The following is a 27828-nucleotide window of genomic DNA, read 5'->3' on the forward strand; positions in this document are numbered from 1 at the left end:
TGAGCACTGTGGCATCATGGGCAGCCAGGAAGGCGCTGGAGAGGGGAACCCTGGGGGGCAGGGAGTGGAGAGGGTGGGTGGTGATGGGACACAGGCCTCTCTCCTCTCCTCCCCACCCTGCAGAGCCCCCAAGGAGCCAGGCAGTGGGAATTCTCCATCCCTGTTCCCACCCAGAGCTCCTGGACAATCAATAGTGGGCAGCCTGGAGGTGGTGGCATAGGGGGAAGATGGAGGGATGCCAGCCCATGGAATGGCAGGGAGGGCATTTGCCTTGCCATGAGAGACGTCCCCAAAACATGGGCCACACAAAAGTAGGATGGGGGGCACCCAAGGAATAACTCAGTGGGGAGGGCATGTTCCATTCTATAGAATCTATAGGGTTCCTTGGGCAATGCCAGAGTGATTTCTGTTCTTAGAGCCAGAAGTCAACCCTGAGCGCAGAGCCAGGAGTCAGCCTTGAGCACATTTAGATGTGGCCCAAACACACACATACACACACACACACACACACACACACACACACACACACACACACGGGTGGGACAGGAACACAAAAATGTGTGTGTGTGTGTGTGTGTGTGTGTGTACGCGCACTTGACTGTGTGTGACCAAGCACACACTCGGGGACTCGAAACACTTTATTTGCGGTGGCACCACACCCGTGCTCGCCACCTCCTGAGCAGTGCCCTGAGCAGCGCCCTGGGGCTCAGAATCGAGATGATGTAGGCGACCCACAGGGACAGCAACAGTGCGAACATACCCACGATGATGGGGATGTCCAGTTGGTCGGCGGTGGGCGGCACCGCGCCGTACACATAAATGCTGAACAGGGTTTCCAGCTGGCAGTAGCTGAGGGCGGAGGGGGGTGTGTTAGCTGGGGATGCACAGTTCCCAAGGCCCCCCCATCTTTAGCATCCCAGGATGCTCCCAAGGCCTGTATCACTCCCCGTGCTACCCAAAGCCCCTTGGCGTGGTGAGTCTCCTCCCTGGCTGTCTGCGCCCTCTGGGATTAGAGGTTGGTGAGACAGAGAACAAACTTTTTGGGGGTGACTGGGGGGTTTGGGACACACCCGGGGGGGGGCGACTCCTGGCTCTGCACCCTGGGGTCACTCCTGGCAGTGCTCAAGGATCCCTATGGAATGCAGGAGATCAAACTTGGGTCTATGGCATAAAGGACCAATGCCTTCCCCACTATCCTATTGCTTAGGCCCTCAAATTAAAGTCTTTTTTGGTTTGTTTTGGCTTTTGAACATCCTCAGCTTAGGTGCTTAGGGTGGAATCCTGGCTCTGCACTCAGGAATCACTCCTGAAGTGCTCAGATATGCCGAGTATCAAATACACCTAGGTCAGCAGCTTGCAAGGCAAGTGACCTTCTCACTTTCCTATTGCTTCAGCCTACTTTTTTTTGTTTTGTTTTGTTTTGTTTTTGGGTCACACCCGGCAGTGCTTAGGGGTTACTCCTGGCTCTATGTTCAGAAATCGCCCCTGGCAGGCATGGGGAACCAGTCCCTCTGCATGAAAGGCAAATGCTTTACCTCCATGCTATCTCTCCAGCCCCCCACTTTTTTTTTTATGGGACCAAACTCAGCAGTGCTCAGAGCTGTCTCCTGGCTCGTGCTCAGGAATTCATGGGGTTAAGGGATTCTATAGGGTTCTAGGAATAGTATCCAGGTCAATTATTTTCCCTGCTGGACTATCTCCAGCACTCTGGATCCATCCATCCATCCATCCATCCATCCATCCATCCATCCATCCATCCATCATCCATCCATCCATCCATCCAACCAACCATCCATATTTGTTGTTGTTATTGTTGGGTTACATCTGGCGGTGTCAGGGGTTCATACTGGCTCTGTACTCAGAAATTACTCCTGGCAGGTTCAGGGGTTCATATGGGATGCCGGAGATTGAACCTGGGTCGGCTGCATCCAAGGCAAATGCCCTACCCGCTGTGCTATAGCTCTGGCCCCTCTGGTTATTTATTTATTTGGTTTTTGGATCACACCCAGCAGAGCTCAGGGGTTACTCCTGGCTCTGTGCTCAGAAATCGCCCCTGGTAGGCACGGGGGACCATATGGGATGCCGGGATTCGAACCACCATCCTTCTGCATGGAAGGCAAACGTCTTACCTCCATACTATCTTGCCGGCCTCTGGTTATATTTTTATTGAATAAACGAGTCCCTCATCATCCTCCATCCCCAAACAGCCTCCTACTGGAACAGTTTGAACTGTTAAGTGATGGGCCCAAAGAGACAGCACAGCGGTGTTTGCCTTGCAAGCAGCCGATCCAGGACCTAAGGTGGTTGGTTTGAATCCCGGTGTCCCATATGGTCCCCCGTGCTTGCCAGGAGCTATTTCTGAGCAGACAGCCAGGAGTAACCCCTGAGCGCCTCCGGGTGTGGCCCAAAAACCAAAAAAAAAAAAAAAAAAAAAAAAGAACTGTTAAGTGATTCAGATGTAGGGAGGCCTACCAAGGGGAGAGAGAAAAGAGGGCCCCCAAATATGCGATCTGCAGTGCTCCCCACTCGCCTGGCTCCTCTTCGCTGCCCACCTGTAGTAGGGATCCACCACGGAGAGAGAAAAGATATAAATCCCGTTCCTTTGCTCGAACACCAACTTGTTGTCGGTGCGGCCGCCCAAGATTTCATACCGGACTTCAGGCCACAATAAGGGGTTGAGGTTGTTGGAGTCATGACAGCTCTGGTAATTCTGGGGGAAGGACAGAGGCAGGGTCACCAAGGCTGGAACACTTGGGGCCCTGGCACACCCAACTTCTTTAATGAGTGAAGTTTTAGGGTTAAAGGGGGATGATTGGAAATAGAGAAGGTGATTCCCAGGGGAGGGAAGTGATGTTTGGGTTCCTTCCTTGTAAGCCCAAAGGCAGTTGGAGCCCTCCAAAATGATTCTTTTGGGCCGGTGTGATAGCACAGTGGTAGGGCATTTGCCTTGCACATGGCCGACACTGGACGAACCCGGGTTAGACCCCCGGCAACCCATATGGTCTCCTGAGCCTGCCAAGGGTGATTTCTGAGCGTCGCCAGATGTGGGTGAAAACACCCCCCAATTTATTTTGGCATGGGTCTGTGCTCAGGGTTTACTCCTGGCTCTGCACTCAGGGATCCCTCCAGGTAAGGTTTAGGGAGCCCAATAAAAAACTTTTTTAGAACTGGAGTCAGCCCTAAGCTCCAAGGGGTGTCACCCCAAAACAAATTCACACAAGCCCTGGGAAAATCACAAGAGGGTTAATTGTGAGCAAAGCCAACGTCTGACCTTCTATAGTCTCTCTTCCACCAGAAACATATATTAAATTTTTTGGGGGGGGCACAACTAGCCAGGCTTAGGGGCTTCCTCCTGGCTCTGAGCTCAGGAATCACTCCTGGCGGCACTCAGAGGACCATATGGGATGCTGGGAATCAAACCCGGGTCAGCTTCATGCAAGGCAAACGCCATCCCTGCTGTGCTCTGGCTCCGGTCCATAAAATAGGTTGATTTAAGCTTGCCCCTTTAGTGCTTTTTGTTTCTGTCCCCTTACACACATACTGGGCAAGTAGGCTTTCCTGTCTGACTGGGAATGCTCAGGAGATGAGGAGGGCGTACCTGTCGACCCCACTTGCTTTTGGACAAAGAACTCCAGTTCTGCGGCTGAGAGGTGCAGTGAGCAGTCTCGGCAGTCAGAGAATAAGAATACGTGAAGAGTCCGTTCACTTCCTTCAACACATACTCAGCCTCGATGATCTCCTGAAATTCTTCTCCTTCCCACCTAAGGGACATGCACACACTGAGGGCACAACAGGTGGCACCCCCGTGGGGGTGGGAGCAGAGTGAAGGGCAAGAAACAGGTATGGAGTTTATGTTCATTTATTTGATTTGATTTTGGGCTACACACCCAGCTGCACTCAGGGGTTATTCCTGGCTCTGCACTCAGAAGTCACTCCTGGCAGGCTCCAGGGACCATATGGGATGCTGGGGATCGAACCTGGGTCAGCTGCATTGGAAGGCAAATGAATGTCCTACCTGCTGTGCTATCGCTCCAAACTGTTTGTTGTTTGGTTTTTGGGCTCCACCCAGCAGTGCTCAGGACTGCTGAGCTCTTGCTTTGGGCACAGAAATGACTCGGGGGACCCTATGGGATGACGTGGATTGAACCTGGGTCGGCTGCTTGCAAGGTAAACGTCCTCCCTGCTGTGCTATCACTCCAGCCCAGCATGGAGTTTTGTTTTTATTTTAATTTTTGGGGGAGCCACACCCAACAGTGCTCAGGGCTGGCTCCAGGTTCTGAGCAGTCAGGGGACTGGGTTGGCAGGATTCAGGGGACCCTGTGACTTGTTGGAGATCAAACCCATATGCAACACAAGTATCTAACTTGTGGCACTGTCATTTCTGGCCTGAGGTGGGTTGGGTTTTTGTGGGGAAAGGAGCGCCTGTCATGGTCAGGGGCAACTCCTGGTTCTATGCTCAGGAGTGATCCCTGGGGCTGCTGGATGACCAGATGGGGTGGGGGGGGTGTTGATTCAGTGTATTAGCATTATACAAGGCAAGTGCCTGAACCCTTGTACTATTTCTGCTTCTGTCCTTCAAGGACACGGAGGCTTTTTTTTTTTTTTTTTTTTGCTGATTAGTTGCTTTGAGGATTATGGGGATGAGAATCATGAAAAATAATGGAAAATCTGTTATTAAAAGCTTTGTTAAGGGGCCGGAGCAGTAGTGCAAGGGGTAAGGGGTCTGCCTTGGATGCTAGCCTAGGATGGACTGTGATTCGATCCCCTGGCGCCTCATATAGTCCTCCAAGTCAGGAGCAATTTCTGAGCGCATAGCCGGGAGTAACCCCTGAGTGTCACTGGTTATGGCCCAAACAACAACAACAAAGCTTTGTTAGGGCCAAAGTAATAGCACAAGAGGGGAAGGCCTTTGCTTTGCACACAGCTGCCCCGGGTTTGATCCTTGGCATCCCATAGGGTCCTCTGAGCTCCACTAGGAATGATCCCTGAGCACAGAGCTAGGAGCCAGCCATCAGTCAAAGCAGTGTTCTAGAAACCCCATAGGGTATCAGGGATTGAACCAAGGCTGTCTGCATGCTAGGGGGTGCCCCTAATTCTGGCATCGCTTCTCCCCATATGGGAGAGCATCGTGGCCTGTACGCAGGGGGATAAAGGTTTGTTGCGGGCCACGAAGGAGGGTGAAGGTGTTCGGGAGAACATGCCAGTCTCCCAGCTCAGGAGCACTCGGGGGAAATGTTTAGGAGGAGCAGTAATGGAGGTGCACTCGGGGAGCACTCATCATTCTGGGATGTCTTTGCGGCACAATCAGGGAGCATTCAGGGGACCACACAGGGGTCATTCAAGGAAGCACTCAGGGGAACACTGTGGAATTCCCCCCCCCCAACTTTCCACAGTTCCTGTCAGTGGCTTAAGGACCAGGTTGACTCAGGACTCAGCCAAGAGCTGAAATAGTGGTAGAGAAAAAGCTGGGGCTTCTGAGGGGAACTGGAATGGGGTATTAGGGAAAGTCACCCCAGAGGCTGTTGGGGGTCAGTGGGCAAGTGAAGCCCCCCCCCAGCCGTGACCTCCCCCAGAACTTACAGCTGCAGAACAGGCTTCCAGGGAGTGTCATAATAGACCAGCAGGGGGCAGCCGAGCATCGGGTAATTGTAGTTGACTTCCAGGTCCACCCCCAAGGGGTTGGGGCTGTAGATGTCCCTGTGGGGGGCTGTGTGAGACCCCGCTGCACGCCTGGGCTCGTCTCGGCAGGTGGGGGCATGAGGGGCAGCACTCCCTGCAGAAGGGAGCTGGGAACCCAGGGGGTGGTGCTGGGGATGGAACCCAGGCCTCTTGCCTTCCCCGCTGGCCCATCGCTCAAGCCCAAAGCCTGGTGCTCGGAACCAGCACAGCCCCCTCAGGCAGGGCTGGGAGGAGGGTCGGGGTCATGGGGTTTCCAGGAGAAGCCGGGCTGGAGTCTCTCACTTTTCCAGGGTGTAACTAAAGTTGTTCTGGAGGTCTACGTGGTCCAGGAAGCCCTTGTTACAAGAAGTGATGTCCCTGCCACCCAAGATGGGGGTCACAATTCTTTTTTTTTTTTTTTTTGGTTTTTGGGCCACACCCTGTGACGCTCAGGGGTTACTCCTGGCTATGCGCTCAGAAGTCGCTCCTGGCTTCTTGGGGGACCATATGGGACGCCGGGGGATCGAACCGCGGTCAGTTCTGTCCTAGGCTAGCGCAGGCAAGGCAGGCACCTTACCTCCAGCGCCACCGCCCGGCCCCTGGGGGTCACAATTGACCCTTGTGTCCTCACCCAAGACCCCAAAACCCCCAGGATTGCAGCCACCCTGGAATGGGTGTTCAGGGTTTGCACCCTGTTCTGTGCTGGGAAAAAGGCCAGAGGTTGGTCTAGCTGCTGCTAGATTCAGAGTGTGGGACAGTGCCTGAAAGAAACTTCTTCCCTCCCTCCCTCCCTCCCTCCCTCCCTCCCTCCCTCCCTCCCTCCCTCCCTCCCTTCCTTCCTTCCAATCCCTAAAGCCTAATAAACTCCAGCAGAGTTTCTTTTTTTCAGGGGGCAGAAAGGGACGATGGAGAAATGACCCCCCTCAAGAACCCTAAAAACCTAAAAACTGGGCCTCCTCGCATGATGACCGCCCCCCACCCCAAACTCTGTCCCCTCCTTACTTGTGAATAATGATCTTTTTGTCCACGTTGCAACCGATGGTGACAAGGGCTGTCTGAGGAGGGAGAGATGGGGACCCCCCCAGATCAAACCCACAGGGTGGGCTAGAGCCGCAGCACAGCAGGCAGGCATTTTTGCTTTGCATTGCTGGGTGTGGCCTCAAAACAAGAATGACTCCCCAGCCCTGAAAAACCCACATGGGGGGGGGATAGAGCAAAAGAAGAGTGGGGAAGGCACACAGCCAGACTAAGTTCCATCCCCAGTACCCAATAAGTTCCCCAAAGCCCCAGCAGAAGTGATCCCTGAGCTCAGAGCCAGGAGTCAGCCCTGAGCACTGCTGGTGTGAGACCCCAATCGAATAAAAACTCCTGAGCAGGGGCTGGGCGGTGGCACTAGAGGTAAGGTGCCTGCCTTGCCTGCGCTAGCCTTGGACGGACCGTGGTTCGATCCCCCGGTGTTCCATATGGTCCCCCAAGCTAGGAGCGACTTCTGAGCGCATAGCCAGGAGTAACCCCTGAGCATCACCGGGTGTGGCCCAAAAACCAAAACAAACAAACAAACAAAACAAAACAAAAAAAACTCCTGAGCCGGGATGGTAGTTCCCAGCTGGAGGTTCCCAGCATCCTATGCTCGCACAGACGCACCAGAGGGTGAATATTCACACAAGAAATTTCCTTGTTGGCGATGTCCACAGTGATGGTGGACGCAGTCTCCCTCTTGATCCTGCAAGATGATGAGATGATGTGTGGAACTGACCACTTTTTGTGGACCCATCTGCCCATCCACCCACCCAACATCCATCTACCCAACCCACACAGCCATCATCCTCCATCCATGCATCTATGCATCTACCATGTACCCATCTATCCATAATTCATTCACTATCCAGTCACCCAACACCCACCCATCCATCCACCCACCCACCCACCCATCCATCCATCCATCCATCCATCGATCCATCCACTCACTTATCCATCCATTTGCCCATTTATCCATCCATTCGCCCATTCATCCATCCATTTATCCATCCATTCATTCATCTACTGACCCATCCACTCATTTATCAATCCACCCACCTATACTTCCATCCATCAACCCATCCATTCACTCATTTATCCACACATCCATCCATCTATTAATTCATCTATCCTTCTATCCATCCATCCATCCATTCACCCATCTATCCATTGAATTATCCATTCATTGATCCATCATTCTATCACTCATCCATCCATCCATTCACCCACCCATCCATCATCCACCCATCAATCTACCTATACATCCATCCACCCAGCCAAAGAGCCAGCCATTCACCTATCCATCCATCCTTCCACCCATCCACCCATCCACCCATCCATACATTCATCTATTCATACATCTTTTTATCCATTCACCCACTAATCCATCCACCCAGTCATCCATCCATTCATTCATCCATTCATCAACATTCACCACCCACTCATTATCCGTCTACCTCCACACCTACTCATATACCCCAGGACAGTCAGAACACAGATCAAGTCCAAGTTCACATAGTACCTCACTTTTTCGGAATCTCTACCTCTTCTTGCTATAGCATTTGTTAACTCTTATACAAAAGACCATATGACACCCAACTTGACAGAACTTGAGACCCCACCCCCCGGTCACCATAGCGGTGGACAACTATATACCAGGAAGTGAAGTTGGGGTCTGTCCGGCCTGAGTGATGCTGCTGCTGAAGGGAAATGTACTGTGAAAGAGAGAGACAACAGCTGGGACAGTGTTGCCCAGATAGAGATGTGGGGCAAGCAGGTTCCCAGAAAGTGCTCAAACTTCCCAGGGTTTTTTTTTTTTTTTATTTTATCTGTGTAAATCTATGTGTGTCCATATACCTGTGTTTTTGTATCTATGTGTATCTGTGTGTCCATGTGTGTTTTTTTTTTTGTTTTTTTTTTTTTTTGTTTTTTTTGGGGGGGTCACACCTGGCAGCATTCAGGTGTCACTCCTGGCTCTACGCTCAGAAATCGCTCCTAGCAGGCTCGGGGGACCATACAGGATGCCAGAATTCGAACCACCGTCCTTCTGCATGCAAGGCAAATGCCCTCCCTCCATGCTATCTCTCCGGCCCCCAGGAGTGATTTCTGAGTGCAGAGCCAGGAGTAACCTCTGAGCATTACAGTCCTGGCTTAGAACCATATGGGATACCAGGGATTGAACCAAGGTCTGTCCTGGGAAGCTGTGTGTAAGTCAAATGCCCTACCATTGCGCTATCACTCCAGCCCCTCCCAGGGTTCTTATTCCACCCCTTCCAAAGGTTTCTGAGACTGCAGAGATACTCCATGGGCTGAGTGCAGCCTCACACTAGGGAACCCCAGGGCCACCGCAGGGTTCCCCAGAACCACCAGGAGTGAGCCCTGAGCACTAAGCACCACTGTGCATCTCCCTCATACACAAGATATGAAAACACAGACACACATGAATACACAGATACATGGACGTGCAGACACACTGACATATAAATACATGTGGGTCAAGGTTAAACTCATGGTTCATACAACCAGTGCTCCTCCCATGGGACACCTTGGCAGGAGAAGGGTTGCCACTCCTCTGGGTGGCTGCAGCCTGTTGGGGTCGAGGGTCTGGCACCCAGAGTCAGGGGTAAGGGACCCCCTTTCAATTCCTCCGCATCACTCACCAGCTTAAACTTGCTATCCCTGTATGTTGTGTAACTGTCCTCAAACATCCTGGTTTCCAGCCCCAAGGAATGGGGGTTACTCACCAACACCTGGAGGTGGGGGTCAGAGTCAGGAGAAGTCTGCCTGGAGCAGCAATGGCAGACATCAGAGGCTGTTCTGGGATGGGGGGGGCAATGAATTTGGGGTGCCAGGCAGCTGCCAGTTAAAGGCCATATACAATCCCTCTATCTTGGCCAGGGTACCCCATTCTGAAGAATTACAAGACCCAGACAGGTGCCTGGTACAGGAGAGGTGAGGTCCCCAGGCCAGACGAGATACCCCACACTTATCTTCTGATAACATGAACTCATACCCTCCTATTCTTGTTTGTTTTATCCTGGGATATGGGGGAGTTGGGCCATTTTAGTTGTGCTCAGTGCTCCCTGGTGGCGCTCAGGGGCTATTCCTGGTTCTATACTCAGGAGCTCCCCCTGGTGGCCCTCATGAGCTATTCCTGGTTCTGTGCTCAGGAGCTCCCCCTCGTGGCCCTTGAGACTGATCATGGTTCTGTGCTCAGGAGCTCCCCCTGGTGGCCCTCAGGGGCTATTCCTGAATCTGTGCTCAGGAGCTCCCCCTGGTGGCATTCAGGAACTGATTTTGTTTCTCAGGAATACCCCCTGGTGGTGCCCAGGTGCTATTCCTAGTTCTGTGCTCAGGAGCTCCCCCTGGTGGCCCTCAGGACTGATCCTGGTTGTGCTCAGGAGCTTCCCCAGTAGCCCTCAGGGGCTATTCCTGGTTCTGTGCTCAGGAGCTCCCCCTGGTGGCACTCAGGGACTATTGCTGGTTCTGTGCTCCCCTCTGGTGGTGCTCAGGGGCTATTCCTGATTTCTATGCTCAGGAGCTCCCCCTGGTGGCACTCAGAGGCTATTGCTAGTTCTGTGCTCAGGAGCTCCGCCTGGTGGCCTTCAGGAACTGATTCTGGTTCTCAGGAGCTCCCCCTGGTGGTGCTCAGGGGCTAGTCCTAAATCTGTGCTCAGGAGCTCCACCTGGTGGCGCTTAAGGTCTATTTCTGGTTCTGTGCTCAGGAGCTTTCCCTGGTGGCGGTCTGGGGCTACTCCTGGTTCTATGATCGAGTGGCCCCAGTGGTACACAGGAATTTTATTCCTGGCTCAGTACTCTGGAGTGCCCATTCCTTGGCTATGTTTGAGGGACTCCTCTGTGGTACTGGGGATTGAGTAACAGAACAACTGTGTTCAAGGCGTTGCCTTCCCCCATTTTCTCTCTCCAGTCGCCCCACTTTCAAGTTAACAACCTGTCCTTGGGGTTTTAGGGGGAAACTGGTGATTTTCAGATCCAAGGACACCATCTCTTTATTTTGAGAAGTTTTGGAGGACACAGAAGCAGAACTGTGGGTGGAGGTTACTTCTGGCATTATACTTGGGGTGTAGGATTTGGAATTCACCCTGCTTCCCACATACTAAGCATGTGCTTCTGATTTGGGGATTATCTCCCCAAAATCATCCCCTTGTATCTCCCCACAGTGCTAGGAATAGAATCCAGTGCCTCGCACTGGACTACTTCCTCAGTCTCCACATTTTCTCAGACCCCTGAAGTTACAGGAATCAGAGAAAGAGCGCACAATAGTTAAGGTGTTTGCCTTGCACACGGCCAACTCCAGCACCCCATTAGGTCCTCCTGAGTCCTGCCAGAAGTAATTCCTGAGTGCAGAGCCAGGAGTCTACCCTGAGAACTACCAGGTTTGGCTCCAAAGCCCCAAAGTAAAACAAAAAATCATTAGCAGCATCCCCAATGATATGAAAATATTACCAGAGGCATCAGGGACATGTGTGGCCGAGGGATAATGGTGGCCATCAGTTCCAACTTGCTGTTCATGTCAATGATGAATACTTCATTTGCAAATTCTCCTTCCAGAAGTTCTACCTGGTGGGATGAACCCCCCCAAAAAACCCACATTTTTTGTTTGTTCTGGGCCACACCCAGTACTCCTGGCTATGTGCTCAGAAATCACTCCTGGCTTGGGGACCATAAAGGATGCCAGGAACCAAACCACAGTTCATCCTAGGATAGCCACGTATAAGGCAAACGCCCTACCGCTGTGCAACCGCTCCAGCCCCTACAGGTTTTCTCTTCTGGGTAAAATATAAGAAATCCCCTGAGGGCCCGGAGAGATAGCACAGCGGCGTTTGCCTTGCAAGCAGCCGATCCAGGACCAAAGGTGGTTGGTTCGAATCCCGGTGTCCCATATGGTCCCCCGTGCCTGCCAGGAGCTATTTCTGAGCAGATAGCCAGGAGTAACCCCTGAGCACCGCCGGGTGTGGCCCAAAAAAAAAAAAAAAAAAGAAATCCCCTGAAAATAAGGCCCCCCCGGCTCTGTCTCAGAATGAAAATTAATTTACCATAAACTGGTTGCTAGGGTTGCCCCAACTGGTGCCTGGAGGATTCAGTGTGTCTGGTTTGTGTTGACAACTACAGTACTACCATACTGTACACAGGTAATAAATTTCCTTTATTTTCACTTAATAATAAATGTGTATTGTGGGCCCGGAGAGATAACACAGCGGCGTTTGCCTTGCAAGCAGCCGATCCAGGACCAAAGGTGGTTGGTTCGAATCCCGGTGTCCCACATGGTCCCCTGTGCCTGCCAGGAGCTATTTCTGAGCAGACAGCCAGGAGTAATCCCTGAGCACCGCCAGGTGTGGCCCAAAAACCAAAAAAAAAAAATGTGTATTGTATCCTTCTTTATGGAAAAATAATACAACCCCTGAAAATAAGACCTAGCTATCTTTGGGAGCAAAATTTAATATAATTTGTCTTATTTTTGGGGAAACAGGGTAGGTGTTGTTCCCAATTATTTTTTTGTTTTGTGTTTTTGTTTTTTTGGGGGCGTCACACCCGGCAGTGCTCAGGGGTTACTCCTGCATTCACACTCAGAAATCGCTCCTGACAGGCTCGGAGGACCATATGGGATGCCGGGATTTGAACTGATGACCTTCTACATGAAAGGCAAACACCTTACCTCCATGCTATCTCTCTGGCCCCAATTGTTCCTAATTCTAACACCAGGGGGTATCCCCAAGCACTTGCCATTTCTTCCTTCTATTTCTTCTTTCCTTCCTTCCTTCCTTCCTTCCTTCCTTCCTTCCTTCCTTCCTTCCTTCCTTCCTTCCTTCCTTCCTTCCTTCCTTCCTTCCTTCCTTCCTTCCTTCCTTCCTTTCTTTCTTTCTTTCTCTTTCTTTTTCTTTCTACTTTCTTTCTTTCCCTCTCTCTTTCTTTCCCTCTCTCTTTCTTTCTTTTCTTTCTTTCTTTCTTTCCTTCCTTCCTTCCTTCCTTCCTTCCTTCCTTCCTTCCTTCCTTTCTTCCTTTCTTTCTTTCTTTCTTTCTTTCTTTCTTTCTTTCTTTCTTTCTTTCTTTCTTTCTTTCTTTCTTTCTTTCTTTCTTTCTTTCTTTCTTTCTTTCTTTCTTTCGTTTTTGGGCCACACCCGGCGGTGCTCAGGGGTTACTCCTGGCTGTCTGCTCAGAAATAGCTCCTGGCAGGCACGGGGGACCATATGGGACACCGGGATTCGAACCAACAACCTTTGGTCCTGGATCGGCTGCTTGCAAGGCAAACGCCGCTGTGCTATCTCTCCGGGCCCGTCTTTTCTTTCTTTCTTTCTTTCTTTCTTTCTTTCTTTCTTTCTTTCTTTCTTTCTTTCTTTCTTTCTTTCTTTCTTTCTTTCTTTCTTTCTTTCTTTCTTTCTTTCTTTCTCTCTTTCCTTTCTTTCTTTCTTTCTTTCTTTCTTTCTTTCTTTCTTTCTTTCTTTCTTTCTTTCTTTCTTTCTTTCTTTCTTTCTTTCTTTCTTTCTTTCCTTTCTTTCTCTCTCTCTCTCTTTCTTTCTTTCTTTCTTTCTTTCTTTCTTTCTTTCTATCTCTCTCTCTTTCTCCCTTCCTTCCTTCCTTCCTTCCTTCCTTCCTTCCTTCCTTCCTTCCTTCCTTCCTTCCTTTTTCTTTCTTTCTTTCTTTTTTGGTCTTTGGGTTACACCCAGCAGCGCTCAGGGGTTACTCCTGGCTCTGTGCTCAGAAATCGCTCCTGGCAGGCTCAGGGGACCATATGGGATGCCAGGATTCGAACCACCGACCTTCTGCATGAAAGGCAAATGCCTTACCTCCATGCTATCTCTCAGGCCCCTTTTCTTGCCTTTTTTAGGGGGGAAACCAAGCTTAATTTTATTTTTTACTCTTTAAAAAATGTGGGTTTTGAGGCCAGAGTGGTGGTGCAGGTGGTAGGGTGTTTGCCTTGCATGCGGCTGACCTAGAACAGGCCATGGTTTGATCCCTGGTGTCCCATATAATCTCCCAATCCAGGAGCAATTTCTGAGTGCAGAGCCAGGAGTAACCCCTGAGTATCACCAGGTGTGGCCCGAAAATAGAAACCAAAAAAATAAAATAAAATAAAATAAAATAAAATAAAATAAAACCCCTGTAAGTTGATCTTATTTTTGAAGGATGTTTTATTTTGGGGGATAAAGTAGATCAAATTTCTCTCCCCACCTCCATGACTTCTTTTTTTTTTTTTTTTTTTTTTTTTTTTGGTTTTTGGGCCACACCCAGCGGTGCTCAGGGGTTACTCCTGGCTGTCTGCTCAGAAATAGCTCCTGGCAGGCACGGGGGACCATATGGGACACCGGGATTCGAACCAACCACCTTTGGTCCTGGATCGGCTGCTTGCAAGGCAAACGCCGCTGTGCTATCTCTCCGGGCCCATCCATGACTTCTGTATCCTTAGAAGTGGTGGGACCCCCATCAGGTCCCCCAAATTCCACCAGGAAGTTGATCCCTGAGTGCAGAGCCAGGAGTCAGCCCTGAGCACCACTAGATGTGGCCCTTGAAACTGATGACACTTGGAAGGTGTTGGAACTAGGGGCACTTGGATGAGTGTTGGACCACTGAGTGCCTGAAATAACTGTATTAGGGAAAACTTGGATACCTGGATGTGTTATAATAAAAATTATCAGGAGGGGGTCGGATGGATTGCACAGCGAGAGGGCATTTGTCTTGAACGCCACTGACCCAAGAACAACCACTGTTCAATCCCAGCATGGTCCCTTGAGCCTGCCAGCAGTGATTACTGAACGCAGAGCCAGGAGTAACCCTGAGCACTACTGGGTATAGCCCCCCACAAAAGAGCCAGAAAAATTAGCAGGAAATAAAGGGCTGGAACATTTGGTTTTTCGAGGAGGAGTTCCAGGTTTGATCCCAGACACCCACCACAAACTTTCCCAAACTCTGCAGGGCTTTCTCCTCCACTGCAATATTTATAAAGAGAGGCTGGAACACTGAGCTAGACAAGCACAAACACATACTTTGCAGGTCTCCACTCCGAGTTTGGGGTCCATAAGAATGGCTTGCACACTTATCAGACACTTCTCGAAATTGAAGACAGAGAAATTCAAGTCTTCAATGGGTGTCAGGATTTCCAGTTTTCCCACATCCGTGAAACTTAGGACTGTCTGGGATGACCATATGACTGGGTCTGGGAACTAAGAAATTAAAGATACAAGCTGGAGGGGCTGGATCCATAGCACAGTGGGGAGGGTGTTTGCCTTGCACATGACTGACCCAGGTTTGATCCCTGCCACCCCATAGGGTCCCCTGAGCACAGTCAGGAATAACTTGCACTGGCCAACCCAGGTTCAATCCCTGCTGGTTCTTTTTTTTTTTTTTTTGGTTTTTGTGCCACACCCTGCAGTGCTCAGGGGTTACTCCTGGCTGTCTGCTCAGAAATAGCTCCTGGCAGGCACGGGGGACCATATGGGACACCGGGATTCGAACCAACCACCTTTGGTCCTGGATCGGCTGCTTGCAAGGCAAATGCTGCTGTGCTATCTCTCTGGGCCCTCCTGCTGGTTCTTATTTTAGGGTCCCTGGACCCCACCAGGAGAGATTCCTGAAAATTTGGAAAGAAAGAATCAAAGTTTTTCCCTTCATCCTGCAATGACAAGGCTTTGCTTTTCACCTTTTTGTTTTGTTTTGGGTCACACCCCATGGTGCTCAGGGGCTACTCCTGGCTCTGCACTCAAAAATCACTCCTGGCTGTCTCGAGAGACCATATGGGATGCCAGGATTCAAACCATTGCCTGTCCTGGATTGGCTGCATCCAAGGCAAACACCCTACCACTGTGCTATCTCTCCAGCCCCTCACCTATTTATTTATTTATTTATTTGTTTGTTTGTTTATTTATTTTTGGCTTTTGAGCCATACCCGACAATGGCTCAGTGCCCCAAAATCACTCCTGGCAGGCTCAGGAAACTATGTGGGATGCCAGAGATCAAACGCAGGTCAGCCATGTGCAAGACAAATGTCCTCCTTGCTATATGATCGCTCCAACCCCCTGACTTTTTACCTACTTTTAATAGGTTACTGGACAGGATTCCCATGTAACCATAGAAAATGTTCTTCTGAACAGTTAAAACTGCTATTTCATTGTCATCTAGGAACAAAACAAAAAATAACCGATTTATTAAAGGTTACTTCACCAGACAGAAATATATTTTTTTTAGAATTATTTTAAGTTTTTTGTTTGTTTTGTTTTTGTTTTGGGGCCACACCTGGTGACGCTCAGGGTTTACTCCTGGCTCTGCACTCAGAAATTGCTCCTGGCTTGGGGGACCATATGGGACGCCAGAGGATCAAACCTCTGTTCGTCCTAGGCTAGCGTGGACAATGCAGACGCCTTACCCCTTGCGCCACCACTCCGGGCCCCAGACAGAAATATTTTACATTTTCCTGGCCAGAGCAATATCACAGCAGATAGGGTATTTATTTGTTCTTGAATGCAGCTAAATCAAGCTCAATTTTTGGAGAGAGCTCAAAGGCTAGTGCATAGCATTCACCGTGAGAGTCCTGGGGTCAAACCTGGGTCAGACTTGGGCTGGAGAGACAGCACAGCGGTAGGCGGTAGGGCATTTGCCTTGCACGCAGCCAATTCAGGACAAATTGTGGTTTGAATCCCGGCATCCCATATGATTCCCCATGGTTGCCAGGGACAATTTCTGAGTGTGGATCCAGGAGTAACCCCTGAGTACCACGGGGTGTGACCCCCCCCAAAAAAAACTGGAGACTTCATCATCCTTTTGCATTGCTGAGAACAACTCCCAAACACCAAGCCAGAAAACTAAAACAGCTCTTGAGTTTCCCTGGTTATGATTCCCAAGCATATATGATTTCATTTTTATTTATGTATTTTAAAGTTACATACAAGGAGACCCAAGTTCCATCCCTGACATTACATGGGAATGATCTTTGAGCACAGAGCAGTGAGTAACCCCTGAGCACTGCAGGCCATGACCCCCCTCAAGTAAAGGGTAAGGGTACAGTGGGCAGAGTATTGTCTTGCACACAGCTAAGCCTGGTTCGATCCCTGGCACCCTCTAGGATCCCCCAAACCTTCCAGGAGTGATTCTTAGCACAGAACTAGGAGTCACCCTGAGCACCTCTGGGTTGGGTATGAACCGAAAACAAACAAAAAATTGAATAAAGCTTAAAATAAAAAAGAATCATGGGGGCCAAGTGATAGCACAGCAGGTATTCGTTTGCCTTGCACACAGCTGACCTGGGTTCAATCTCCAGCCCCCCATATGGTCCCCTGAGCGCCACCAGGTGTGACCCCCCCCAAATTAAAATTCCACTTTATAAGCCTGGGTAGTTGGCCAGATACAATAAGGAATGGCCCCAAAGTTCCCTGAGCACTCTTTGGGAGTCCCACCCCTCACCAGTCAGATAAGGAGACCTTCTAGAAAGTTCTGCCACGGTGGGGGACGTAGGTACTTACTAGCAGCCAAGTTGTGAAGGGCTAGGTTGAGTTCTGAGACAGAGTAATGGGGTGCATTGTGACTCTCCTTCAGGTAAATAGGCATCACCAGTTGACCTAGGGCACCGCAAGGCAGAGTGGGCAAAGGCATTCCTACCCCATGGGGGATCCACGCTCCATTTGGTCCCTCTGGGGTCACAGCATGGAGGGCGTTCATTGGCCTGGCACATAGCCAACCTAGATTCGATCCCTGCCATCCCTTAGGGTCCTCCCTGAGCACTGCCAGGAGTAATTCCAGAGCACAGTCAGTTGTAACCCCTGAGCACACCCCCCCCCCAAATACCAAACCAAATCAGACCAAACCAAACACAAAGGAGCACAGAGATGGCAAAGAAAAGAAAAGAGGTGTGGAGGGACAGTTCCCGCGGAGGGCGCTTGGCTGGCACGTGTGGGGACCCGGATTCCATTCCGTGCACTGTAAGGAATGCAGGCACACTTCTGCACAAGGACACAGAAGCATCTGGTAGCAGGCTCTTGGTACAGAGCTCTGAGGAGCATCTAGCGTGTTTAGGCACCCTCTGGTGTTCAATATAGGGTATTACAAGGGTTGGTGCTATAGTTCAGCAGGCTGCCTTGCAAATGGTTCGATCCCCGGCATCCCATGGGGTCACCCTGAGAACCACTAGGATTGATTCCTGAGTGCAGAGCCAGAGGTAACCCCCTGAGCACTGCCTGTTGTGGCCCCCAAATAAACAAAAAGGGGAGAATCTACTTGCTCATTGCCTCCTTCTGCCCTAGGTAGGTGGGTTGGGAGAAACAAAAACTTTTTTTTCCCATAACTTTTTTTTTCTATAATTTTTTTTATTTTTAATTATGAGAACAAGGAAAACAAAAACTTTTATGTTTTTGCATCACATCCAGCAATGCTCAGGGGTTACTCCTGGCTCTGCACTCAGAAATCGCCTCTGGCAGGCTCTAGGGGACCATATGGGATGCAGGGAATGGAACCATCAGTTCTGGGTCAGCTGCGTGCAAGGCAAGCGCCCTACCACTGTGCTATCTCTCTGGAACCTAAGAGAAATATTTTATTTAAGGAAGCATCCATATTCAGGGTTCTGCCCTGAGCTGGGGGCAAGCTGCAATGGTAGGAGTGCGTGCAGCCTCATTGTGCACTGCCTTTGGGTCTTTGCCTTATTCTTGTTGGTGTCTGGAGCTCAGGCATTCTGAGAATTGCCAGTACTGCTCTGTCTGCCAGGCCATGGCAGGTAAAGGTCTTGTCCTTTCATTTTCTCATCAGTCCCCAAATAACAGATGAGTTTTCTAGGTCAAAATTGCAGACCCTATACTTTGGTGTTCAGTGATTTTTGGAATCTACCAATGGGGCCCTGAAGACCCCATAATATGAAAGAAGAGAGGAGGCCTGGAGATAAGTTTACCTTTATTAATCCACTCAAATCTGGGGAAAGAGGATGGAAGGGCATGTGCCCTCTTTGCCCAGAGCTGGGCACTGAGCTTGAGCCAAACTTACCTGAGTTTCGGGAAATAAACAGACTCTGGTTGCTCCAGAAGAGAAGGATGCCTTTCTGGCCTGGGGGTATGACCACCTCAGGCATATTCTCGTAGCTAAAGGTGTGCCCAAAACTTCGGTTCAGGGGGTGCTCAGAATAGCTGAACATGGCCTGTGGGGAGAACGGTTGTTGGGTCGATGAATGGATGTTGGGTGGGAGGATAGGTGAATAATGAATGGATGGATGGATGGATGGATGGATGGATGGATGGATGGATGGATGGATGATGGATGATGGATGAGTGGGTGGGTGGCTGGCTGGGTGAATTGATGGGTGGGTGGGTAGATGGGTGGGTAGATGAATGGGTGGGTGGATGGGTAGATGGGCGAGTGGCTGGGTGGATGAATGGGTAGATGGGTGAGTGGGTAAGTGGGTGGGTGAGTGGATGGATGGGTAGATGGGTGAGTGATTGAGTGGGTGGGTGGATGAATGGATGGGTGGGTAGATGGGTGGTGGAATGATGAGTGGATGAATTTTGGATGGCTGGGTGGATGGATGGGTGGTTGGATGAATGGATGACGGGAATATCCTATGGAAAGATAGAATGGAGGGTAGGGTTGGGTCCCCTGCCACCCATCTGGTTCCCAAGCATTGCCAGAATGACTCCTGAATGCAGAATCAGGAGTAGTAACCCCTGAGAATTGCCGGATGAGGCCCAAAACAACAAAGTTATGAATTTTGAGAGAGGGGGGAACGAGGGGCGAATGAGGTGCTAGGGTCAAACCTAGCACACGAGGCAGGTGTCTTTCTTTCAGGTCACCTCCCAGCCCCTGCCTTGTGGGCACAGCCACAGTGGGCCCGAGTGACTCACTGTCTTGTTGTGGAAAAGAAGCAGTCCCACCTGCGACAAGGTGTAGAAGTTGAAGATCCCTCCCAGCATCCCGACAAGCTCCTTCTGGGAATCCAAGCAAGATCCAGACAGTGAGTGAAAAAGGAGGGATACTTGCCTCACAACCTGCCAGCCTGCACCCACCCATATAGCCAACACCCCTTCGTGTCCCCTGATCACACCACTGGGAGTGATCCCTGAGTGCAGAACTAGGAATAACCCCTGAGCATCACTAGGTATGACCCTCAAACCTAAACCAACCAAGCCAAAAAAAAAAGACTGGGCCAGAGTGATAGCACAGTGGTAGGGTGTTTGCCTTGCATGCGGTCAACCTGGGACGGACCTGGGTTCGATCCCCGGCATCCCATATGGTCCCGCAAGCTTGCCAGGAGCGATTTTTGAGCACAGAGCCTGGAGTAACCCCTGAGCACCACCAAGAGTACCCCCCCAAAAAAAGACAAAATAAGACAATCTGGGAGGAACTGACCAACAGAATCCTTCATTAAGGTCAGATGAAGTGGGTTGGAGAAGGAGCACTTATGCTGAGCACCAGGAGGATCTGGCTCTAACCTCAGCCTGGTGGGCAGTGCTCTGACTCCTGGCTCTGTGCTCAGGGATCGCTGCTGGCAGTGCTCGGGAAGTGCTAGGAGATGCTGAGGATCAAATGCAGGTTGGCTGTGTGCCAGGCAAGCACCCTCCCTGCTGTCCTATGACTTGCCCCACCCCAGGCTTCTGTCTTTTTCTGTTTCATTCCTTGAGTTTGGACTCACCTGTCTCGGAAAGTTGTACACACGAAACTCATAACCTCCGGATTTGGAGACATAGATGGTGGTTTGAGACACCTTTTCTCCATAGGTGTAAGCAAACACAGTCTCACTTACGTACTGGAAGATAGAAGAGGATGGTGGTTAGGACTAGAGCAATAGCACAAAGGTAGGGAGGATTCTAGGTTCCATCCCCAGCATCCCATATGCCCCCCCCCCCCCGGGGCCTGCCAGGAGTGATTCCTTAGTGCAGAGCTAGAAGTAACCCCTGAGCGCCGGCTAGTGTGGCCCCAAACCCAAAAATAAACAAACAACGGAGAGATAGCACAGTGGCGTTTGCCTTGCAAGCAGCCGATCCAGGACCAAAGGTGGTTGGTTCAAATCCCGGTGGCCCATATGGTCCCCCGTGCCTGCCAGGAGCTATTTCTGAGCAGACAGCCAGGAGTAACCCCTGAGCACCGCCGGGTGTGGCCCAAAAACCAAAAAATAAATAAATAAACAAAAATCACTCCTGGCAGACTTGGGGAACTCTATGGGATACCAAGGATTGAACCCGTGTTGGCCGCGTGCAAGGCAAATGGTATGCTATAATTCTGGCCTCTGATCCAGGGTTGATCCCCAGCATCCCAAAGGTTTCCCCAGTTCCACCGGGAGTCATTCCTAAGCCCAGAGCTAGAATGAGTCCCCCAAATCCAATGAAAACAAAACCACTAGATCAAAACCTTTCCTGAGACACACAATATTGTTAAGCCTTAATGAGATAAACAAGAAGATCAATGAGTTTTTTTTTCCAGGGGGCACACCCAGCAGAATTCTCACGGTGACTTCTGGCTCTGCTTTCAGCAAAGAGTGGGTGCCACTGAAACCTGCATCACTGGGTGATGAAGGTGTCCATCTTGGCTGTTCCATGGGATCCACCTCAATCTCTGGGACCCCTAGAGCACCCCCAGTACTGCCAGGGGTGATTGCTAAGCCCTGAACAAGGTGTGTCTCTCAACCCCATATCCCTGTGTTTCTGGGTTTTTTTTTTGGGGGGGGGGCACACCCAGTGGTGCTCAGAGGTTACTCCTGGCTCTGCACTCAGAAATCGCTCCTGGCAGGCTCGGGAGACCATATGGGATGCTGGTAATCGAATGGGTCCCTCCTGGGTTGGCCTCATGCAAGGCAAATGCCCCACCGCTGTGCTATGTCTCCAGCCCCCATCCCTGCTTTTCTGGGGATGGCAGACTTGGGGGGGGGTCACTCACCAAGCAGACGGGATGGGAACTGTAGCAACAATTGTCACCGGACACATGGGTCACAGAACCTTTGATGCCTGCAGAAACAGCTAATGTTGCCCTAGGTCCTCCCTCTCCCTCCTTCCTCTTAACCTTTCTCCCTTTTCTCTCTCCTTCCTCTTCTTTCTGCCCCTCCCACCCTCCCTTCTCCACTCCTTTTTTTGGGGGGGCCCCACACCCGATGACGCTCAGGGGTTACTCCTGGCTTTGCGCTCAGAAATCACTCCTGGCTTGGGGGGACCACATGGGAAGGCTGAGGGATCAAATCGCAAGGCAAACGCTCTACCGCTTGCGCCACTGCTCCGTCCCCCATCCTCCACTCCCTTCTTTCTCTCTCTTTGTCTCTCTCTCTTCTCCCTCTATTGTCTCTCTCCCTGAATGTGGGAAAAGGCCTGGGTTTGATGCCTCCCGCTCACTTCCACCCATACACACAGCCCCCTCACACAAGCACACAACCCACCCACCACACGCTACCTTCCCCTTGAAACCAGGCCTTGAAGTTGTACTCATAAAGGTAGACTTTATGGTCCACGACCAAAACCAAAACGGTGGCGGTAAAGTGGGCCATGGTGACTTCTGGCTTGCTGACCTGAGATGAGTCACAATGGATGTGGCGCTGAGGGGGTGTCCTGGAGGCCCACAGATCCCTGGTCCTGAGGAGTTCTGCACCCTCAGGCCATACCACTGCACTTCAGTCCTGGGGAGCCCCAGAACTTCTGAGCAAAGTCTGTGGGGGGGGCAAGCAAAGAAGCAGAAAGACACAAACAGCCCCAGAAATGCAGGTTTCAGAACCAAAGTGACAGCACAGTGGGGAGGACGTTTGCCTTGCACGCAGCCAACCCAGGTTCGATTCTTGACATCCCATAGGTCCTCTGAACACCACCAGGAGTGATCCCTGAGTGCAGAGCCAGGATTCAGCCCTGAGCATTGCCAGGTGTGGTTCCCTCCCCCCACCCCAATTATTTTTTTCGATATTTATTTTTCTTAGCATTTGGAAGGTGCTTCGCACAGATGTGTGGTACTAAGGGGTAACCTTGTTCTAGTTGCAACAGTGACCCCTGGTGGTGCTCAGGACGTTGTGCAGTGCCAGGGACTCAAACCAGGCAAATCCCTGCTCATCGTCTTTGGAAAAATCTTTCTGACTCCTTCCACTTTAATCCCCGCGATACAGTCACAGAGTTGATGGTTGACTGACAGCTCTCAGTGCTCCAATATTCACCCCCTCTCTAGCAGTCCTGTTCCCTGGTCCTTTATCTGTTTATTCACTGGGTTATTAGTTTGGGGGTTGCACCCACTGATGCTCAGGGTTGACTCTTGGCTCTGTATTCAGGAACCACTCCTGGCAGTGCTCATGAGACGTTGTAGAATCCCGAGGATCGAACTGGGCCAGCGTGGGCAAGGCCAGCATCCTACTTGCTGGTTCCAGTGGCTTGAACACTCTTTAGGGGGTTGAGAAAATTAAGTACCTGAAATTTAGGTGGGATAAAGAGTGGAACCAAACTGCTTTCAAAGTTATTTTTCGAGAAAAAGACTTGCGTTCTGAAAGAAGCAGAGCAAGAGAATTCAGTTTGGACCATTGCTCAGAGCTGAAGCAATAGGACAGCAGGGAGGGCAATTGCCTTGCACTTAGCTGACTCAGGTTCAAACCCTGGCACTCCATAGGGTCCCCAAAATCACTCCAGAAGTGATCCCTGAGTGCGAAATCCAGGAATAAGCCCTGAGCATCTTGCAAAAAAACAGACCAAAAACGGGACTGCAGAGAATGACTTGGTTTGGACAGACTGGTATGCCTGGAACTCAGAGTCAGTCTTATGCCAATAAACTTCTGGAGTGAGGCCTTTTTGTAATCAGGCCAAGGATTTTTTCACCATTTTCCCCATATTTTTCTGGACCTATGCAAACAACGGCAATTGCCACTATCACACCTTTACTATATGTTTTTACTCTTATCCTTTAAGGAAAAAAATACAATTTATTGAACTTAAAAACAAATAACTGTCTTGAATACAGGCAGGGGATGGGAAGGGGGAATGTTACACTGGTGAAGGGAGGTGTTCTGTTTGTGACTGTAACCCAACTATGATCATGTTACTTAAATAAAAATATATTAAATATAGTAAATATAGTAAAAAATAGACCAAAAAGAAAGGAAGAGGGGCCCAAGTGGTGGCTCAGCAGTAGGCTTTTGCTGTGCACATGGCTGATGTAGGACGGACTGCGGTTCGATCCCCTGGCATCCCAAATGGTCCCCCAAGCCAGGAGAGATTTCTGAGCACATAGCTAGGAGTAACCCCTGAGTGTCACTGTCACTGGGTGTGACCCAAAGAACCAAAAATAAAAAAGAAAGGAAGGAAGATTAAGAAAGAAAGAAAAAAGAAAAGAGAGAAAAGAGGAAGGAAGGAAGGAAGGAAGGAAGGAAGGAAAGAGATAAAAGAGGAAGGAAGAAAGGAAGGAAGGAAGGAAGGAAGAGAAAGAAAGAAAGAAAGAAAGAAAGAGAGAGAGAAAGAAAGAAAGAAAGAGAGAGAGAAAGAAAGAAAGAAAGAAAGAAAGAAAGAAAGAAAGAAAGAAAGAAAGAGAGAGAGAGAGAGAGAGAGAGAAAGGAAGGAAGGAAGGAAGGAAGGAAGGAAGGAAGGAAGGAAGGAAGGAAGGAAGGAAGGAAGGAAGGAAGGAAGGAAGGAAGGAAGGAAGAGGGGCAAAGCAATAGCACAGCAGGTATGGTGTTTGCCTTGCACATGGCTGACCCGGGTTCGATCCTGGGCATCCCATAGTCTCCCTTGAACACTGCCAGGAATGATGCCTGAGTGCAGAACCAGGAGTAACCCTGAGCACCTTGGATTGTGGCCCAAAAAATAAAGAGAGAGAGGGGAGAGTAAGAGTGAATGAGAGGGAATGAGAGGGAGAGAGAGGGAGAGAGAGGGAGAGAGAGGGAGAGGGAGAGGGATAGAGAGAGACAGAGAAAGAGAGAGAGAGGGAGAGAGAGGGAGAGAGAGAGAGAGAGAGAGAGAGAGAGAGAGAGAGAGAGAGAGAGAGAGAGAGAGAGAGAGAGAGAGAGAGAGAGAGAATCCTGGACTTTGACTCCAGCCCAGAAGGCACCAAAGGGTGATGCTGAAGAATTCGGGGAAGAATGGGTGAACTAATACAAGCCTGGAACACTTTCATGGTTCAAAGTGTAATAACTGGGGCTTGAGCAAAAATACAATGGGGGCACTGCCCTTCCGTGCAGCTGACCCAGGTTCAATTCCTGGCATCTCATCCAGTTCCCCAGTCACGCCAAGAGTGATGCCTGAGCCCCACCCACGGGTAACTCCTGAGCACTGTCAGATGTGCTCCCACTCCTTCAAACCACACACATCCTCATCCACACTGGGGGAAGGTCTTCAACATACTCACCCTAAATACACGGCTATATTGTTATCACACGGGTGCCTTATCAAGCGTGGCGTGGAAGAGGCATAATACAGCAGGTCCTGGAGAGGATCACATGATCTTAGCATGAGCAACTGAGTCACAGACTCCAAGAGAGAGAATGTTCTCCTCACGCCAGTCCTACTTACAGATTTGAGTGAACAAGTTCCCGGATTAACCTTATTGGCAGCGATACTGCCATTGGGCAAAGCTTTTAGTGACAGAGTCCAAAATAAGTAAATAAAAAAAAGCTAAACAGGGCCCGGAGAGATAGCACAGCGGCGTTTGCCTTGCAAGCAGCTGATCCAGGACCAAAGGTGGTTGGTTTGAATCCCGGTGCCTGCCAGGAGCTATTTCTGAGCAGACAGCCAGAAGTAACCCCTGAGCACCGCCGGGTGTGGCCCCCCCCAAAAAAAAAAAAAGAAAAAGAAAAAAAGCCAAACAACAAAAAGGGGCCACCAGAGGAAGCATCTGGGCCTGAGTGAAAGCACGGCAAGGGAGGGCATTTACCTTGCACACTGCTGACCCAGGATAGACCTAGGTTCAATCCCCAGCATCCCATATGTTTCCCCGAAACTGCCAGGAACAAATTTTGAGCATAGAGCCTGGAGTAGTCCCTGAGCACTGCCGGGTGTGGCCCCAAACCATCCCAAATAAAAAAAAAAAAAAGAAAAAGAAAACAGTCAATCTTTAAAATGAAAGGGCTGGGAGCAGAGTGATAGCGCAGTGGGAGGGCATTTGCCTTGCACGCAGGAAGCCTACCTGGGTACATATGGCCAACCTGGGATGAACCCTGGTTTATTCCCTGGCACACCATATGGACCCCTGAGCCTGCTGGGAGAGTTGTTTTGGGGGGGCCCACACCTGGTGACACTCAGGGGTTACTTCTGGCTCTGCACTCAGAAATTGTTCTGGCTTGGGGAACTATATGGGACACCGGGGATTGAACCAAGGTCTGTCCTGAATCAGCCACTTGCAAGGCAAACACCTTACCACTGCGCTATCACTTCAGCCCCATATTTTTTATTTTAATTATTTGGGGGGGGTTGGGTCATACTCGGTGGTGCTCAGAGTTACTTCTGGCTCTGCACTCAGAAATCACTCCTGGCAGGATCTGGCGACCATATGGGTTGCTGGGGATTGAACCCGGGTCTGACCTGGGTCGGCTGTGTGAGAGGGAAATGGCCCTACTGTGCTACTTGTTCCGAGCCCCCAGGAGAGATTTCTGAGTGCAGAGCCAGGAGTAACACCTGAGCACCGCCAGGTGTGGCCCAAACTATCCTCAAATAAAAAAATAAATCAAGTCAGTCTTTAAAAAAAAAAAAAGGTTACCTCTTCAACACAGGCCACTTTGTAAATTAAGGTGGAAATGTTCATTTCCAAAACAAATCATGTTAATAGGGCAGGTGATTGATGTTCTAATTTATTTTTGGTTTGGTGGGCCACACCTGGCACTACTCAGGGCTGACTCCTGGCTCTGTGCTCAGAAATCACTCCTGGCAGACTCATTCCAGGTCGGCTGCTTGCAAGGGAAACGCCCTACCGCTGTGCTATCTCTCCGGTCCTTGCCAGACATAATTACTGAGCCCAGAGCCAGGAGGAATTCCTGAGCACTGCCAGATGTGGCCCCCAAACAAAAATAAACAAACAAAAAAGCAAGTCTGGAGCCATAGCACAGTGGGGAGGGTGCTCGCCTTGTATGTGGTTAACCTGGGGTTCGATCCTCGGCATCCACTCCCAAACCTGCCAGGAATGATACCTGAGTGCAGAGTCAGGAGGAACCCTGGACCACCACCGAGTGTGTCCCCCTCACCCCCCCCAAAAAAAAAACTAACAGTAACATAAGCAATAAAAGCAACAGCAGAATGAAAGTCTAAGCTCTGCCTGGTCTGAGCATTTATCTAATGGGTGAAGCTCCCACCTTGCATGTGGCAGATCCATGAGAAACCTTCCACAGGCCCATCAGGGATATTTGAAGAATTCAGCTCAGGCCTCTTCAGTGCTGTTTTTAGTGAGATGTACAGGCTCCCCGCCTCATTCAAAGACCAATGAGCCCATCGCATGCCTGGGTCAGCCCTGGTACCCAAGGCGTGTGGGAAACTCTGGGCCTGTCTGCTGTTCTCACTTGGTGGAAGACAGAGGCTAAGGCCGTCACAGCCACCTACCCCATAGATTTGATTGCTGCTGTCAAATATCGTTCCTGTCCTCACTGTATAGTACCTAGAAGTGAGAAACAAGATATCCGGCTGGAGCCAGAGCACAGTGGGGAGGGCGCTTGCTTTGAATGCGGTGAACCGAGTTTGATCCCCAGTTCTGATCCCTGATCCCTGCCAGGAGTGATTCCTGAGTGTAGCATCAGGAGGAACTGCACACACTACACACACACACACACACACACACACACACACACACACACACACACACACACACACACACACACACTCCAAGGGCCAGGCCTTGCACATGGTCTCATGTGCATCCGCATTGAGTAACCCTTAGGCCACCTCTTCCTGTATGTAACCTGGATCACTCCACCCTCCCTGGACCCCGAGAGGAAGGTCCCACCGGCACAGCGAGCTGGCTCTGGCCCCAGGACACAGCCACAAGGCCGCCACCAGCAACGTCAGGCCCAGCATGTCCCTTGGAGATGCGCCTGGACCAGCCACTGTCCTGTAACGGCCTCCAGTGGGGTCCCCCAGCCCCACCCCCGCGCCGGCTGGGCATGCGCGGCCCACAGCCCTGCACCTGCACCTGGGCCGGGGCTGGTGGGGTTCATGGCAGCGACCCGACTCTCTTTTTAAGAGACATTTAAAGACATTGCGGGAGAGATGGGGCCGGAGTGGTGGCCCTAGAGGGAAG

General features: G+C 50.6%; 1 protein-coding gene across 1 annotated transcript; it reads right to left on the bottom strand.

Annotated features, from left to right (window-relative positions):
• Positions 1-14: 14 nt before the first annotated feature.
• CATSPERD (cation channel sperm associated auxiliary subunit delta) lies at positions 15-27605 on the bottom strand. The gene is made up of 23 exons (XM_049788306.1): positions 27535-27605; positions 27135-27189; positions 24955-25031; positions 23031-23103; positions 22039-22153; positions 21535-21602; positions 20294-20407; positions 19506-19589; positions 18655-18805; positions 17148-17243; positions 15724-15806; positions 14679-14855; positions 11143-11256; positions 9336-9425; positions 8332-8390; positions 7303-7381; positions 6661-6713; positions 5962-6036; positions 5581-5697; positions 3599-3761; positions 2553-2710; positions 660-849; positions 15-50 (listed from the first exon to the last, which is right to left on the bottom strand). Exons 1-23 carry the CDS (start codon positions 27603-27605, stop codon positions 15-17), a joined length of 2298 nt encoding a protein of 765 aa, XP_049644263.1.
• Between the last annotated feature and the right edge of the window lie 223 nt (positions 27606-27828).

The sequence above is a fragment of the Suncus etruscus genome, chromosome 15 (assembly GCF_024139225.1).
Source record: "Suncus etruscus isolate mSunEtr1 chromosome 15, mSunEtr1.pri.cur, whole genome shotgun sequence".
NCBI lineage: Eukaryota > Metazoa > Chordata > Mammalia > Eulipotyphla > Soricidae > Suncus > Suncus etruscus.

Coding starts and splice junctions, on each gene's coding strand:
- CATSPERD (XM_049788306.1), bottom strand. CDS start 27,605: ATGCTGGGCCTGACGTTGCTGGTGGCGGCCTTGTGGCTGTGTCCTGGG. Junction 18,806..19,505: donor TTCTTTTCCACAACAAGACA/GTGAGTCACTCG, acceptor TTCTCCCCACAG/GCCATGTTCAGCTATTCTGA. Junction 3,762..5,580: donor TGGAAGCCTGTTCTGCAGCT/GTAAGTTCTGGG, acceptor CATGTCCCTTAG/GTGGGAAGGAGAAGAATTTC.